Source organism: Cajanus cajan, chromosome 10, assembly GCF_000230855.2.
Source record: "Cajanus cajan strain Asha chromosome 10, NIPB_CcT2T_4, whole genome shotgun sequence".
NCBI classification, from domain to species: Eukaryota; Viridiplantae; Streptophyta; class Magnoliopsida; order Fabales; family Fabaceae; genus Cajanus; species Cajanus cajan.
The window spans coordinates 46,075,279-46,093,610 of record NC_138526.1 but is presented as its reverse complement, the minus strand read 5'-3'; the positions used below and the strand labels follow the sequence as shown (position 1 = coordinate 46,093,610).

The 18,332-nt window shown below is 35.8% G+C and overlaps 1 protein-coding gene across 4 annotated transcripts; it reads right to left on the bottom strand.

The window, feature by feature from the left end:
* Positions 1-10,124: 10,124 nt before the first annotated feature.
* HIRA (histone chaperone HIRA-like protein) lies at positions 10,125-18,174 on the bottom strand. 4 transcript variants are annotated; one of them, XM_020382540.3, is made up of 11 exons: positions 18,018-18,173; positions 17,341-17,642; positions 16,292-16,567; positions 15,889-16,140; positions 15,413-15,810; positions 14,273-15,284; positions 13,335-13,548; positions 12,919-13,159; positions 12,037-12,159; positions 11,454-11,571; positions 10,125-10,759 (listed from the first exon to the last, which is right to left on the bottom strand). In XM_020382540.3, exons 2-11 carry the CDS (start codon positions 17,446-17,448, stop codon positions 10,403-10,405), a joined length of 3,099 nt encoding a protein of 1,032 aa, XP_020238129.2. In that variant the 5' UTR covers positions 17,449-17,642; positions 18,018-18,173; the 3' UTR covers positions 10,125-10,402. The 4 variants fall into 4 exon arrangements, with proteins under 4 accessions (XP_020238129.2, XP_082921278.1, XP_020238130.2 ...); XM_083065152.1 differs by lacking the exon at positions 18,018-18,173 and having other exon boundaries at positions 17,341-17,974; XM_083065153.1 differs by lacking the exon at positions 11,454-11,571 and having other exon boundaries at positions 10,600-10,759; positions 18,018-18,174.
* Between the last annotated feature and the right edge of the window lie 158 nt (positions 18,175-18,332).

Below are 18,332 nucleotides of genomic sequence, written 5' to 3'. Positions count from 1 at the left end.
ACAAAAAATTAAATCAGCCTACACCCCCGACACCTAAGGCCGAGCTAACAAAAGACGCTACCGGCCAAATTACAAGTAATCCCTAAACCTAGCAGGCTATACAAGCCGATCCTATTCAACCGCCGGCTCCACCGGGGTCCCGTCTCCAACGACATCAATTATTTGGTCATCTTCCCCAGTTGATTGCACCGGGGCCCGACTAGACATATTCTGGCGCGGGGCCTCGGCATCTGGCTCGGCTCCTTGGGGGAACTCGGCGTAGCTCATAAACTTGCCACCCAAGAAGTCCCGACTAAAATCAAACTGAAAGTCAGCCGGGACGTCGCAAAAGTGATAAGCCTGCCGAACAGCATGATGGAAGCCGGCGTCACGTTGAGAGAGAATTTGCTCGGTGGCCTCGGCCTCGAACTGCGCAGCCGACTCCTTAAGCCGGGCGATCTCGTTTGCAGCAGCGGCGGCGTCGACCTTCATCTTTTGCACGGTCAGCTTCAAGTCATCGGCCTCCCTGTGATACGCATCGGCGGCTTTCTTCAATTCCTCAGCCGATTCAGTGGCCTTGGCATTAGCACTCAAGGCATCTTTCACCGTCGCCTCAGCATCTTTCAAACGGCTTTGGAGCCTCTCGGCCGAGACAGCCGACCTCATCATCACATGCTTGGCCACAAGGGAAGTCCGAGCATCAAGCTCGCAGAATAGCTTGTACTCGGCCTCCGTTGACATCCCCTCCAAGTATTGAAGTCCTCCCCCGGTAGTAACGTCGAGACTGACCAAGTTCTCGACCTGCACGTCCGAAGCTAGGAAGTTGGACCCCGCAACAACAGCAGAAATGGCGAAGGCCCCACACCCTGTTTGATCCAGTGATAGCTGCTTCGGCCGCTTGGAGGAAGTGCTCGGTCGTTCCGACTCAAGGTTTTGTTCGGCCGCCCGAACCCTAGACGACCCCCCTTTCTTTTTGGGATCGGACGCTGGAATCAGGACTTGAGGAGGCTTGTCTCGTTTTGCCTTGAGGGCCGACCTTGCCGGCGGCACCTTCCCGCTCTCCTTTGCTTCCTTCGCCCTCTTGGCGAGCATCGCGACCACGTCAAGTTTGCCTCCGGCCATCAATCCTACAACAAAGCAAATTTTAACATCAATTAAAAACGGTGCTACATTACCGAAGCCTAAGGTACATACCTAGCAAGACCATCTCAAAATGAGACGTCTCGAAAATATCCAGGAGGCTTCGGACGGGTAGTTCCTTCGGCAGTTGGTCGAGGAGTTCTACAATCTCTATGTCCTCGGCAGGGAGTTTTGATTTTGATATAGCCTCGTAACGAGTCGGACGCCTCGTCCAGTAGAAGGGGAATAGGGGAGTGTTTTCGCGATCATAGAAACAATCTCTCATGTCCGACCCCCAACGAACCTTAAAAAACCCACTCTTAAACCCTTTGTAAGACGAGGTGAAGGCTTGAAGAAACCCACGCTTCGGCACCCGAGACAACGATACCCACTTCACCGGTTTACTCGGCCGACACGTATTAAAATATAGAAACGCCAACGGCCGAGGCGTGAGTCCTAAGCATAGACAGAGGTTTCGGAATGCCTGCATTGCCGCCCAGGCATTCGGATGTAATTGGGTCGGCGCAACATTAAGCACTCGGAGCACACCCATCTGGAAATCATCAAATGGCAATTGGACCCCGAGATCTTCGAACCAGCACATGTAGGCGTAGAAGTAGTCGGCCTCGTCGTCACCTGGTTCCAGAAAGACGAAATCAGTGTTCGGCCCATCGTCCTCGCACGCCTCGGCAAGCAAAGGAAATTCTCCGTCTCCACTGCCAAAACACTTCTCCAAAGAAACAAAGGTGTCTAGCATGGCTTGGTCAGACCACTTGGAGAAATATATGCCGACCTCTCCGTCTACCCATTCATACCCCGACATCTCCAGAGAGCCATAATCAATCCTCGCTCTCGGCTTAGGTCTCGAGATGACCTTACGTTTACCTCGATCACCACCGACCACTTCCCTTACACCCCCCTGAATCTCCACGTCGGCAGGCCCTACCCCGACCAAGCTCACCCCCCTCTTGTCAACTTCGACAGCTCGCGCCAGGGCTATACCTAGATTCGGCGGTGCCGAGATCTCAACCACCTCATCCCCACTATCTTCTGGCTCGGGGCGGTCGGAAGGAAACACTACCTCGCACTGCAGAGGCGGCAGCCTAGATATCTCACTTGACCCCGACCCCCCTCTACTTGAATTAGTGTCCGAACTCTCCGAGGACGTCCAACTCATTGCCGAGGAATATCCCCTATCCATTTATTGCTAAAAAATAACGAATACAAAATTTACCTTACTCGGTTAGCTCGGTCGAATCTGATTGCGAGAGAGCTCGGAGAATTTACAGCAAGTAAATTCTCAGACCCCCCCTCCCCCTATTTATAGGTGAGGTAAACGGGGAAGGTGAAAAGCCTCAGCAAGACCGGGACCGTTCGATCTAGAACATCCAACGGTCCAGATTAAATAACCGTTGGGCCCATAACCGCCAAGGCCCACGTGGCAAGTCACATTCGTTTCAACCTCGGCATGACCTTCAACACATAATGAGGTCTCGGCACAACAATTAATTCCAACATTTGAGGCCCACTCATCTCGGCGGTCTCGGTATCGGCCCCCAACATCTAAAAAGACCTCGGCACAACAATTAATTCCAACATTTGAGGCCCACTCATCTCGGCGGCCTCGGTATCGGCCCCCAACATCTAAAAAGGCCACGGCACGACCTCAAATTTGAGCATTTTCAGGTCGCTTCTATCAGAAATCTCGGCATGATTTCCAGGCCACCTTGTCAACTCTAGGAGCCCTCCACCGGAGTCCACGCGTCGATTTCACAACGCGTAATCCAAGGAGGGTTCGGCTCATCGACACAGCTCGGTGCGGCGTTACTTCAGGAGATTAAACCCCCCCCCCCCCCGAATTCAAGACTCGCGAGAAATAAGGCCGACCTACCCGAAAGCCAGGCGTTCAATGGCTAAGTTTTCTTTACCGTCTTCGTCTTTTCTATCCTCGACGCTGAGGGGGTTGTATACCGTATGGTGCCGAACAGGACGAGCAATCCGAACGCTTTGCGTACCCGAACCCGCCGAGTACTCGACACCGCCGACCCCACACGAACGTACAGAACTTGTCGGTACAGTCGGCCAAGGTCAACGTCATTACCAGGATTAATTACAAGTAAATTAATTAGCATAAACTTCGGATCAGTCCCCTAATTTCCCGGGGCCCAACCCATAATCACGGCCCAACACGAACACCTATAAATAGAACTCCTGAGAGGTACGCAACTATTTTTGACCTACCGCATTTATTACGCCGAGTACTTACTTGAGCGTTGGAGTGTCTTTGCAGGCACCCCCCCCCCTCTCGCTTCGGACCGCCCGGATTGAACGAGAAGACCGAGACCCAAGACCCGACCTACTACAACAAGGATAATTGGAGTGTGTATCCTAACACAGGAACACTTTCAATTTCTTCTTCAATGTAAAAAAAAAGAAAGTAAAAAATAAAGATTGAAAAAACGTGAAATAAAACAAAATCACATCAGAGTTTCATCGCACGCAAAATTGTTACATATATAAATACATAACATTTACAGAAAATTATACAATTTCACAAAAATTATCTTTAATAAAAATTCAATTTTTAATCGATCGTTTTATCCGTATAATCAATTAAACCAAATTGAAGCAAAAAAAAGTAAAACTGACTAACGCATTCAAATACACGTATTGTCAATGAAGAAAGAAAAAAAAAATTGTAACAATACACTTTAGAACCCCATAACGTAATAACAACGGGAGCTCTGATACCACTTGTTGGGATAAATTTCTTAAGCCAAATAGAAATTTTCCATTAATCAATATTAAGAACCGTTGTCTCAAATTACAGAGTTAATATGTACCCAAAAAAAAAAGATTATAGAGTTAATGTTAATAATACGTACCTGTATCCATTGACGTTGATCAAAAGGTTACAGCAAAATAGTCTTTTGGTGCAATGATCTTCCTCAGCCAAATCACTGGATTCCTTGATGGGACTTGATGTTACTCTTCTGATGGGGAGACAGAGAGACGTGTGTTTCTGTTTGGCATATTGGGGACCATGACCATCTTTATGATTTTAAACCTATTAAGGTTCCCATTAACCCCTAACGGGCCAAATCTGGTTTCCACTTATTTGGGCCCATATCAGTTTTTCCTGTTGGCAGTCTAAAGACTCACTAAAATTAGATCACTTTTATTGAGTTCAACTAAATGTAAATAACTAATATAAATACTACAAATAATATATGTAGCCCACAATAATTATTAGAAATAAAATTTCTAACAGAGAAAACATGTCATAGTTATGGATTTTCTTTTGTTGGTGTAGACAATGAGAATAAAATTCAGCCTAAATTGAAACTTTAATTAGTACCTTAATTTAATTTTTGCCTTTTATTACAATTATTTGATTTTAAAATTTTAATTTTTCATCATAAAATATCTTTATTAGGCTAAATTAGTCATTAAAGTGTCTTCTAAAAGAACCCACTTACTCATTTAGTTTAACAAAAATACTTTAAGAAATCATAGTAAAACCTTTGAAAGTTAGAGGATAAAATCAAAACCTTTTAAACTTAGGGAATAGATTCTTATGTAAAAATAATTAAACATATTTTCAACATTAAATAATCTCTATAAAATTGAATAAATATTAATGCAAAACAATGATATAATGAAAAGATTTCATGTTAAGTGTCATTTACTCAACACAATAAGTGAAAAAGTGGCATGATGATAATATTATGCAATTTTTTTATGTCGGTTATTCATATAATTAACATAGAAAGGACTTTTTATATCAAGTGTTAACTAATTACTTGATATAGAATATTTTTTCTTTGTAGTTAAATAAAAAATCGACATAAAAAAAACTTTTTAATAGAAATCACTAAATTGTGTGATAATGTTTTGTTTTTATTATCATTTCATTTATCTCATCTTCCTTTGTTCCTTCTAGCAATGACACAAAACTTCTCGCTAACATCTTAATTAGCACCTTTTGACAATAGCATTTTCTCTTATGACTTCCTCTTTCTAGTGAGAGCACTTCCTTGGCATTGTTTTCTTCACAATTTAAGGTATGCCTCATTTTCATTTTTGATTTCGCTTTTTTTTATCCCAATCGTAAATGTTTTCTTATGGATTCATTGGTCTTGTCGTCATTTAAAGTGTTGGCAATAAAGCAAGTGAGGTGCAAAAATATTTGATTAAACTGGTTTTGATATGGAGATAAAGAGGTCTACTTAACACTAGTTGCATGAGTAAGTACAAATTTAATATTATATGTAATTAAGAGTAATTTATTATTAATATTGTCACAAAATACAAGGGGCATTGGCAACCAATTGTTATTGTTCCTCAACAGTTTTTTATGATTTTTTTTATTCATTTCACAAGAAAATTACTACTTTGTAAGTTAATTGTCAAACTAATATTCAATTACAATTTAAAATACATCCCCATTGTTTATATTCAATTTGTAGTGTTCAATATGACCAAAAAAACTATGAATGCAGATATTATGTGATAAAGTACGTGCTCACAATTATTTCTGACAATTTTGTTGACTTGTGAAAGAAGATATACATTTCAAAATCAATTTATTTACTTAAATTGTTATATTAGTTTTGATTGATTAAATTATATTTAGTTTATCTCCAATTTAATACATATTCTCTTGTTTTTAAAGTTCAACTGACATTTATTATGAATGTAAAAGTTTTTGTACCTTTAATCAATACAAGATTATTATTAATTTAATTTTTAAGATAATGATGATTATAAGAATCAATAAATTTTACGACATGTATGATAATTTGTGGTCTAATATAAGAGACAGACTTTGGGATAATAATGAGTTATCGTGAGAGCAGAGAGCCTATTATCCATCCATGTCCCGTTGAATAAAAATTCACTTCATACTTACATGAGTATTTGTTAAGTAGGTATTCACGAATTTTATTAATATCAATGGATATCTATAGATATTTGTGTACTTTTTTAGAAAATTAAAAAAGTTATTAAAATATTTTAATTTTGTACTTGATGTTAATTCTATATAATATTATAGAAAAAATTGGTGCTAATTTTTGAACTTACATTTAACGTTAATTTTATTGAAGTATTAAAAATAAATAAAATAAAATAAAAACATAAGATAAGCAATTACTTAAAATATATTAATATCACAAGTTTAAATGAAAGTCTCAATTTACACAATTAAAATAACATAAAAGATGTGTAATAGATTAGGTAATTTAGAGTTATTTACTAATTTATATATATATATATATATATATATATATATATATATATATTTAAGTAATATTACTTAGTAAGTATAAGTGATTATAAATATTATCATATTTATTTTGTCACATTTATAAACAAATAAAAAAATATTCATACTCATTATATTTAGATATCTATTTAAATTATTTATTTATTATTCGTGACTTACATGTAAAAAAAAAATACACTAACCAGGCCCAACATATTCCCCACCAAGCTCTTACTTTTATTTGGCCTAAAAAATCAGTATTAATATTTACATAACATTTTTTTAGTTAGTTATTTTAGTATCGTGGTAGTTAAGGGTGCTTTCCTTGGTGGATAGAGTTCCAACATTGTTATTTTTCTTCTCTATAAGCCCCCGATTTTCCTATTAATTTTATGAAGGTCTCACCTCAATTATTTTAAGTCAAAGAATCGATCCAGTCAACTCTAAATATGAGTCAACATATACATCATTTATTCTTATATTTAGACTTTGTTTGAATAATTGTTTTTATAAATACTTTTAGAAGGGAAGAAAATAAAAAGTAAAATAAAATAAGTTTCTCCCATTACAAAATATATATATATATATATATATATATATATATATATAAAGTATTTGAATGCTAAGCAAATTGTGAAATACTTCCTTCAGCCTTTTATATAAAAAAATAAAAAAGTATATATTAAAAAAGTAATTTACGAAAGTGAGTTGTTGGTTTCCTCTCCTCTTCCAAAGTATGGAAATGTTTGAAAAGATGGCATTGGCAAAGTAGCCCATTATATAGCCATCCCTGCTTTCATGTTAGCGTGTGTGGTCCACCAAGCCCCATAAGACTAACCATCTTTTCAACCCATTCCTTATCTCTTTCACTTTTATGATCGCTCTCTTATGGATGCCCCTCACTTCTGACCTATTAAACTAACTCATTTACCAACACCATTTGTAGTACCATCCCACTACCACCTAAATTATAAATACTTTTAAAAATTAAATATTTTAATTAGTAACATGCTTGCCGGGTACTAGATTTTGAACATGCTAATCAATGAGGTTTCGTCTTCCATGTGCTTGTTAGATTTATGTTCAAATCAACAAGAATTGAAAAGTTTAAACTAATGTGATGTATAAAATAAAGATAGTATATGGGAAGAATAAATGCCTGTGCAAGTAGTCAACAAGCCCGGTTTATTTGTTGTTTACCAAAAAACTCAGCCCCTAGCGTCCGAACTGTGTCTCCTTAAAGGAACAACGTGCAAGAGACACAGTACATGAGCAAGCTGGATTTGGACAATGATCCGTAACAGAACAATGAAGGGACAACTAGTATAGAGACACAGGACATTGTCTTTAACGATGATTTAGTAAATATCGAAGAGATTATAGAGGTACCAAATATAGGTCATGTAAATGATTGACAGTAGGTTTGAATGAAAGATAACTAGTATACATAAATTAGTTAAATGAATTATTAATATATATTCAACAGTTATCTTAATTTTGTATATAGATTGGAGTACCTTTTGTACTTTTTTTATTTATTATTGTTTTTTGCTTATAAAAAAAAACAACGAAGTTCAATCATAAATGTCTTATGTTTCACATTGGTGCAAAGTTTGAATATCTTCTCGTTGGGAAGCGACAAAGTTAAAGGTGTATAACAAAAACAAAGGAATATAAATATATATATATATATATATATATATATATATATATGAGAAAGGAAAAGGATCACAACCATTAGCTACCAAGTCCCTCCACTCATTTTCTTTCTCTTAAACAAGTATTCAGATTACAAGTTTCCTTCGTCAAAAGTGATTATGTTATTTGAATCAAATAACATCACTTGTAAATGACAAAGCCTATTAAATAATAATAACTTTCATTATAAAATGATGATTTATACTTCAATTGGTCACAAAGTTTTCATCATTTACTTATTGTTCATCTTTGATACGATATAATTTGAGAAGAAAAGTAAAAGTAATTATTGTGGAGTAATTGATGAATTGACTTTTTTTTTTCCTTTTCTTTTTACAAAATTTTATACTTTTTTCCACTCTTTTTTTTCTGATTTTTTTCTTTTTTATTTCCTTTATGAAATTCCGTTTTCTTTATTTTTGAAATTGAAAGAAGATAAATGATATGACTATGTTAAGCTATAGCTCTTGATAACAAACGATAAGAAATTGAAGGTAACCTGATCTTCATGGCGTAGGTAAACAAAGAATTTTTTTTTTATTTAAAAATGGCTTGATGACATGAAAAAAGCATAAATAGCTAATTACCATTATAGGAAGCGTAACTTGCTACTTAGGGTGTGTTTGTAAAAAAATTGAATTCAATATAACGAACTATCGCTCTAATGAAACAAAAAATTTGTTTTATATTTTGTGTATTGAAATGAATGAATGTTTATTTAACATATTACAAACGGTAAATTAAACACATTTAATTTTAAGTTAATCACCTATATACTATTAGTGTAAAGTTTTTTTACACTGGTAACCAATTATATCTCTTAATTGTGTCATGTCACTGTAAACGCATTTACTTTTAACAGTGACATGGCACAATTAAGAGATATAATTAATTGTCAGTGTAAAAAAACTTTACACTAATAGTGTATAGGTGATTAACTCTTAACTAAATATTAAAAATTCAATAAAAATAAGCTATTAAAAAATTATTTTTGTTAGAAAATACGATGGTTTGCAAATTAGCCTATTAACCCGTGGATCAAACTTCCTATGCAAATTAAGCCGAAAAAAGTTTGTATTATAAATGGACCTCATTTTATAGGACTTGCACTATCTGTAGGCAGAAAACATACCACTAGTGAGTCACTAAACATTTTAAGTTACCCTAATTTAAGTTATATTAGAAATGTTTTTTTAAATATATTTTCTTTTGTTTTTGTCAAATTAGTTAAGCAAATATAAAATACTGGTAACATATATTATACTTTACATATCCTAAACCTCAGTTTTAGGTACACGAGTGAGTAATTGCAAACTTGATTTTGAATAATTTTGATCTTTCAAAATTAACTTTAGTTGAAGTTGAGTTTTAATTGCAGTAATTTATAGTATTAAATTATTGACCCAATGTAAAAGCTAAGTCATAATTGAACTGTTTGTGTAACTTCACATAGCACTTTTTTTTTTTTTACCAGTTATAGCCACCTTCCTTCAATGTTAGTTTAATTTCAATCACTACCTTCAAAGTTCAAAAGGGAAGTGCGGTATTCATAATTGAATCATAATAAAGAAAAGTGTAACTTTTGAAACATAAAAGAAAAATGCAAGTACAATTGAATTAAATCTCAAGAAAGGGGAGTGAAATTCACCTTTTTCTCAGATGTGTAAAATGAGAAAATCACGTTTAGAAGTCCAAAAGGGTGTTTGCATGACCGAAAACAAGTTGCATCTGTAAATATTGTATGACAACAATTCTAGATTGTGTATGAATGGGATTTTACGCTTAAAGTTAAAATTTGAGTGATACTTAACCCAAAAATAAACAAGATCAAGTTTTTTATATCATTATCATTAAATTTTTAAATCAAACAAAGACAAAATTATTTTAATTCAAAAACATTCTTAAGAAACAATATCCAAGCATACTCGGAGACCCATAATAGGTGAGCAGAGGTAGGTTTGTAACACGGGCCCAAATCAAGGAAAAGTCTCACGCTGTAGGGCTCGTTTCGTTTACTCATCCTAACGGGCTTATATAGCTGTTTAAATCGCAACACATACCATTGATACCAAGAAGCAAGAAACACTAATTTCCTTTACTTGACATTTTACAAGAAGCAAACTCCAAGTTGAAGGGAGAAGCTACAAATGTAACATAGTACAACTTGTGATAGTGATACCTTTCAAGTGTGTGTTAGTGAGACCAACTTTAAAGGAGAGTAATCAGCATTGTTTCCTATTGGGGGTATACACGCATCATAAAAGCAAAACGTGAAATTGGCTTCATCCATGCCCAATTAAACATCCTTTGAATACTGCCTCCTATAGTAAGATACACATGTTAGGCACTTCCCTTAACTTGTGCATCCTGGTTATCTTGATCAGTCATGGGGGTATCTGCACTAGCTTCATTTGTGAGTGCTGGTGGAATATTTGTTTCTTTTCCCAGTTGGGTGTTGTGATCCAATTTTGGTGGAGCAGTGTCCTCGTGATCTGTTACTAGTGAACTGCTCTCGATTAGATTGGTTGCTGGGGAAGATGAATTTGGTGCCGCGGGGTTTATTTTCTCTTGATTCATGTCAACGATCTCGTATTCAGATAAAAGATCCATGAATTCGTTAAGCAATCTCTGGACTTTTCTGTTTGATGCCATGGATGGAAGAATGTCTTCCCTAAGGAGCTTGTGTTTCCTCATCCCCTGTAAAGATTCAGTTGGAAAATTTGAGAAACTGAGAAGATAAAGTGATCATTTGGTTTGAAAAGCATAGAAGTTGAGTTGGTCAATAAGTTCCAGCCCCTAGTTAGGGTTTGACGTTTTATAAGATAAATAAATCAGTGTAATTGGCCTACAAATCTCGTGCACTTTTCCTCTGTTTAGCTCTCCAATCATAATAAGAGGGTAAGAGCTATTTTTTTTCAGCCTTTTCATTAAAAATCACATTTTATTTTGAAAAAGAATCAATATATAAAAGAAATCACATTTCTGATTATTTTAAGAGGATGCTTTGAGTAGCTTCTGAAAAAATAAAGCTTAAATTATAACTGCTTTCTAAGATAACAAAGTAGCTTACCATGGTAACCAAAAAAAAATTTAACTAAGTGGCTTTCATAATTGTAACCAAACCAAAAATAGCTCTTGCTTAGCATAAAATCCTCTAAAAAAATAATTCCATTTTTTTGCACAACCTTAAAATCAATTTTTTTTCAAAAGCTTAAAATCCTGACCCTAAATTTCAGTAATCGTCTATTTCTATACAGCATTTTTTTAAGTGTGCTTCTGTGCCATTTTACCATTCCTAGCTTGATTCAGTTTTAATAAATAGTAATGTACCATCTGGGTCCAAGAAAACCATGCATGAAGTAATTAGATATGTAGATAGAGAAAAACTGACAAGCACAAAAGGATCCCATGCTATGTTCTTTGAATCTGAAGATGTTTCCTCAACCATCCCTGTTGGAGGTCCAAGGAAACTCTCACAGACTTCACGTAAACGAGATTCATCTGCTTCTCTGCAAAAGTTTTATAATCCTTTAGTCTACGGTTGTCCAAAATCACAAAGACAACAAAATATGCATATATAATCCACAAAGTATTAAAATTAAGATTTAAGACTACATTCTCTGCAAAAACATATATGGCATCTTCCTAATAAAAAAATTTCTTTAAGACAATTAAAGAAGTTGCATTCCATTCATCTCAAGTGAAGTTATCAAGCAAATCAAAATAACTTAGTAAGAGTACCATCAAAATATTTTTAGCAGAAGAATTGAGTTTTAAAGTGTAAACAAACAGTTGGGAGACAGACAGCAAGTGAGCAAGAGGGTTAGTGGCTGGGGAGTAAGAAACAATATGTAAACTAAGCTTCTATAGAAAACAAACTCTATAGAAGCATACATGATTTATGCAAGGTCAATAATGTGTTAAACTTGTATTTGAAGAATATCATCTCAAAGAAAAAGAGAAAAGAATAACACCTTGCAAGAAAGCGTGCGTATGACAATAGGCATTGGCGATATTCATTGGGTGATCCCAAAGCCAGGGAAGAAGCCAATTGAGTTTCCAAATGAGCACGTGTCTGTACACCATCATCAGTAACTCTGTATCAAGGTAGTCATGTTTAGAAAGTACTCTATGAAAACATCAATTCTAACATAATGAGGGAGGGGGGAAAGCTTTGAAACATAAGATCAGAATCCTACATAACAAGCACACTCCATCCTACTAGACATGAGTATAGATAAACATGAAATAATCGTAGGTTTTTCAGTTTTATTTATGCATTGACATTCTTTCTAAATGTCTGCTTGACCCCTAAATCAGAATAGTTAGTTAATGAAAAACTGCCGGTAGCAGATTGGGTAGAATATGACAGATGGGAGCAGGACTGTGTATAAAAGGGAGGAGTCGGGGTAGGGAGAGCTGTGAGCCTCGGGTAGATTAGGAGTTAGAAGACAAAAATTCGACTAAGGTGATTAAGTCATGTGAGAAAATGAATAAAAGACGCTTCAATACAAAAAAAAAGTGTTCATCAAGTGAACATTATCTAATTAATAATAAGGGGTAAAGGAAAATCTAATATTAGTGAAACTATTAAAAAATTGTTCTAAATGGTTTCACAGGACGGTTTTTGTAGAACCCAAGTATATTGATTGATCCATGTAGACCACCGCAATGAATGAGATAAGCTTGGTTATTGTGGTATATATTAATGAACTGCGTCATCTATCCCACTCCCACCTTCAATATACCATTAATTCAATTTCAAATTCATATGGTATCCAACAGCGTTTCTAATTGAGAACCAAGACCAACTACAGGCTAAGGCTATATCAAAATTAGATGCTAATTATACACACCTAGTCCAACCTGGCTTCCGGGCCAAATATTTTCTAAGATCAACCTGCAATGCTGCCAGCTCACCACTTTGAATTGAACCCAAACTCCAAGAGCTGGAAAAATTTGATGCAGGAAAGCAATCATCTGCAACTCTCAGCCAACATTTGACATTCATGTCAAACAAGAAAGCATGGCGAGTGGCCAACACAACAAGAGGGGAACCAGATTTTGATAGCTTCACAGATATAACTTTAATAGTTCCTGAAAAGAAACAGTAACTTTTAAGACAACATAGAACTACTGAAAAAAAGACAAAAACTAATGGAAAACCAGGACAATTTGTCCTCATACAATGAAAAAATGATAAACTGCAAGGCAAAGGCTAGTTAAAACCATGCACCTTCAACATCAAACAAATGTAGATAATATATGGTACCTGCATCTTTAGCAGATGAGTTAGGACTTGAAGAAGCTACAAGAGAAGTCAATGAATCTTGAAGAAGACAGGTTCTGTTGAATAAATCCCACAAGTACAGGGATCCTTTTCTTGTCACCAGAAGTAATGTCCAGCATTCATCACAGTCTACAAACGTTGCTGCAGAACCCATCATCATGGTAGGCATTGCTCGTCTCCCACACTTTGTGTAAATCTTCTCGGAAGCAAGCAAAAGACAAAAAACAAAGACTTCCAAAGCATGAGATCTATATCTTGCTCACACATTGAACTAATACATTATGCCCATAGTTTTACAAGCTTAAATTTTTATTTTTGAACCATGTATCTCACACTGTATACAAGTTAGTCATTTGTCACAGTACTTGAGCACTTATCCTAATTGAAACTTAATAATTTTTCTGAAATCTGAATACCAAAAGAGTGGGAATAAAGAAACAGAACACAACTCAAGATACTAGTATAGTATTAACATAGATAGCTCTTCTTCAATGAATTGGTTCACACTTTACAGTTTCAATCAATGTGTTGTATTTATGCAATATTTGAAGAGTAAGCAACTTTTCTAAAACATTATTAGTTATGCAACTACAATGTTTAAGCTTATGCAAGTGGCATGTATGCAAGGAACACACACATTAACAACTTGAACGGACTTGATTCATGACAAGAGATGCTACCAAGATACTACCCCAAAAGGCATAGAAGAGATAAATTTTAATAATATTAAAACATGAGGATAAAAGTCTTACGAAAACACAATGAAGTTCAATAATAACAAGAAAATTTATTATAAAGGATGTGTGTTACAACTACTACAGCTCAACATACAATCATAACCCACAATATATAAGAAATGTTAACAGAAAATGAGTAATGAAAAAAAAAACCATGCATATACATGTAGAAAAGAAATTTACCTGCAAACATCCATCTTCACACCCAACTGCCCAAAAATTTCCATTGCCAGCCAAAACAGTGACTTTTCCTGATATCCTATCAGACCAAAGTGTCTGAGGACCCTTTGAGCACACAATTTCTGTTTCCTTCATCATGGATGTATTTCCCAGCCCTACAATGTCATTTACAGCATGTTCTCTTGGGCGTGCTTCCAAAAGAATAGGTGAAGAATCTGCTCCACTTTTCTTGTCAAATACTCTAATAGAAAGTGTACCACTACAACCAGCTAAAGAACAGGAAGTCATCAAATTGCCCAACTGTTCAACATTAATGCTTCCATCACCAGCAGAAGCTGGAACCTTCTCAATCACTAGGCTGTCAGAAATTGTGGCCCTAGCAGTAGCCCCAGAACGCTCTTTTAAATCAGTATTTCTGCCATGTGTTCCTCCCAAAGTACTTACTCTTACACCATCATCATTGGAAACAGCTCGGTCAGTATCCTTTCTGTGATCAGAAGACACTACCGGAAAATCAAGTGCTTGCTGAACTGCACCAGAAATGTTTTCCTGCTGAACAGGCACTCCAACTGCTTCTGGAATAATTCTTTTACGGCCATCGGGCCGTCTATATTCTCTTTGCTTAACAGGACTAGAAATCCGGCCAGAGGTTGTGACTTTGTTTGTGTCACCAACTTGACCTCCACTTTTCTTACCATCATCATTTTGAGGCTCAGCATTCTTTGTTGTAGTAACCCCCACATCAGCATAAGCCTTTGCCATAGTTGGTTTTTGTTGAACATCAGAAACCACTTTTTTGCTAGGTGTTTGCTTGGCAGAAGCAGCTTCTAGCAGTAACTGTGCTGGACTTTCTGCTAAGTTTGCTTTACGACCTTTCACATCACCATAACGACTTCTCTTCAACTCATCTAGCTCAGCATCACCTAATCTCTGACCAAGTTCTTTTACCTCAAAATGAAATGTAGCCACAGATCCATCCAAGGAACATGCAAAGAGTGAATATCCATCAGGGCTCCTGTTTGGAAAGGGAAAATAAATAATATTAAAGAGGAGTCACTCACAGAAATGATAAAGTTGAAATATTAATTGAATGTATAATATTCATATGACAAATCAATCATGACTAGAGATGAAGAGAAATACCAAGACAAATCCACAACACTTTGAGTAAAAAAATGCTTGGCTACAAATAGAGGACGAGGACTTGCAGTAGTCCAAACTGTTATTGTTCGGTCCTGACTTCCAATGGCAATAACATTGTAAGGCTGTGGTTCTTTGCTTCCAGTCTTGGAAGCACCATTAGTCCACCCAACAGGTACAGACTTTGATTCCTGAGCATTAGTCAAATTTCTTCTGAACATAGAATGGTTGAACTTTACCACAATAATTGGAGCATTGTGTCCTAGAAAATCAAATGTTGCAGACCATTCCCCTCTCTCTAGCACAGGGGCAGAATGCCTTGGCTTCTGGAAACCATGAGTAGTAGTGATAAAATGACCACATGGAGACCATCCAAGCCGCCTGAAAAAGGTTGATCCAAGCTGAAAGGAAAACATGTTAATTAGGAAAGAGTTTGTTATTCCATCAAATTTAAAAATAAATAAATAAATAAAACTTACTGATTTTGCCCAGTGACCATCTGTCCTATGAGCAAGACTCCAATCACTGGTTCGCCAAATAATTACAGTTTTATCATCAGATTGACTCGCTATAAAAGAGCCAATAGGATCCCAGGCAACCCCCTTAACCAGGCTGGAGTGGCCCCTTAGAACAGCAGTGCAAATGCCATTGCTCATATTCCACACATGGATAGTATTGTCCAAACTCCCACTAGCCAATGCAGAATCATCAGGAGACCAATTAAGATCCACCTACTTTAAGCACAGAGAAAAGGATCCCAAGTTAATGATGATCATTGAATATGTAAAAGCATATGGTTAAGCAGCATGAAAATAAATGACTAAAACTTGAAATTATTTTTGAAAAAGACAAGAGATTGAAAAATAAAAGCAATATCATTACCACATCTGCAGTGTGCCCTCTCAAAGTCATTGCAACTTTCCAGTTTTCAATATCTGGGGGCTCTCCACTGCCAAATTCAGTGGTTCCTGAACCAGGCTTTCTCTCATGAATTAATATTGCCTGATCATCAGAACCTGATGCAACATACCTTCCATGTTTAGCCCACCTGACACAGTTAACAGATCCAAAGTGATCCCGCAGGGTTGCAAGAAGCCTCTGAGAAGAGGCATCATTTTCTATGTCAGTACTAACAGACTTCATATTCCATATGCGAACCTGCATAATACATATTTGAGAATGTGATATATGAAAATTAATTTAATTAAAGTAAAATTGAAAAAAACGACCCACTCAAATCCTAACCTAAAGGCCAAAAGTGGTATACAGCTAGTTTTCTTGGGCACATTGGGAGATCATTACTACAGTACACAGGATAGTTATGAAAACAAAGTAGGGGAAGAGAATCACGAAATTTCATCACAAGTTATATTTCTTATACATTTACCTGAACCTGACACACTAGGGACCATATTAACATCAGATCTTTAATATTTCTTACTTTTTATTATGAACAGTAATTCACCAAAAAGCACCAAGGAAACTTTGTTTCCTTGGCTAAGTTATGGGTCTACAAGAATAAGTGATAAGCTCATTAGGAAGCTATTCTTATAAATATCAAACACAAAATATACTCTGCCCAGCAAACCAATGTTAAACCAGAAAGTAAGCATGAAGTGCAGTCTACATTGAATCAAGAAAAATATTATCAATTTCTACTCTTCATAAGAAATTGTGAACAATAACTTCAATTAATTGAAAATATAAGGAAAGCAATATTCCTATGATATCCATTCAAAGAGCTATAACAAAAGAGGGGGAGGTGGGAAGACAATCAAATCCAATATTCAAGGATTACAGGACGGATTAAGTTTAAAATCTTAAAATCAAAGTGAGGTGCCATTTCCTAGAATGCCATAAAAGTAAAACTAAACGCACCATATTCAAAATAAACCACATATTTAAGCCTAAAACACAGAAAAATTCCATACCTTGTGGTCACCACCACCAGTAGCGAACCTGAGCCCTCCGGGTTGAACATCAATGGAGAAAATTTGCATGCCCTCATGCCTAACCCAACTAGGTTTCTCGGCTATCATCTTCCCCAAAAGATAAAATCACTTCTTTTACACCCAAAAAAAAAAAGTCTTTATTCCACTCTGCTTGTTGCAAATTCAAAATAAAAAACGGGGGTTGAATTTGGGGGAAGTGGCACGAGCTAAGAACTTCACCAACTATGCTCAAAACCTACGAGGTTGCTACGCAAATTGCTGCTTCTGAAACCTCCAAAGCACTGTGAAACGAATCAGTAAAAAATAAATAATAACATGTACCCATAAGAGTTTAACAATTTATTGAAAGGGGGAAAAACCTAAATTGATGAACAACCATGAAAAAGAGAAAGATTTTTTTATTTATTGTGTTTTTAAAAATATAAAAATAAAATAAAAGCTGAAAGGGCAAGGCAAGCTTTGGGGGTAAATGAGCAAAAACCCTAAATGGTGATGATGTTGGTGAAGAAGATCGAGGGGTTAACTTCCTCGTTAACGGTCAAATCTAGCTAAAATCCAATGAGTAGAAAAAAAAAATAATTTTTTTTAAGGTTAAAAGGAAAAAACAATAAGAGATTGAAAAAAGATGACTATGGTGGATTTGAATTGAAACTTACTTTTTGAGTGTGGCCTCCAAATTGTGCAGATGCTAACTGGTAACTGGTAACTGGTAAGTAGCAAGAGAGTATACAACAAAATTTTCAGCTGAAACAAATGAACATAAACACAATGTTTTTCAAAATATATGTAAGTGTGTGATGCTGTTAAAATTTGACAATACATGAGATAAGAATAAATTAAATTAATCTCAATATAAATATATTATAATGTGACGTAAAAATATTGTTGATTAAATTAAAAATTCTTATGATTAATTTTTAATTCCTAAAAGATGTTTTTTAAAAAATACAAAATGTTAGGCCGAGTTAAAA

Bases quoted from the DNA above. Each gene is read 5' to 3' on its own strand.
- HIRA (XM_020382540.3), bottom strand. From the start codon at position 17,448: ATGATAGCCGAGAAACCTAGTTGGGTTAGGCATGAGGGCATGCAAATT. The intron at 13,160-13,334 runs GTACCATATATT...GTTTCTTTTCAG, and splicing joins CTCATCTGCTAAAGATGCAG to GAACTATTAAAGTTATATCT. The intron at 12,160-12,918 runs GTGTGTATAATT...ACCTTGATACAG, and splicing joins CGGAAGCCAGGTTGGACTAG to AGTTACTGATGATGGTGTAC.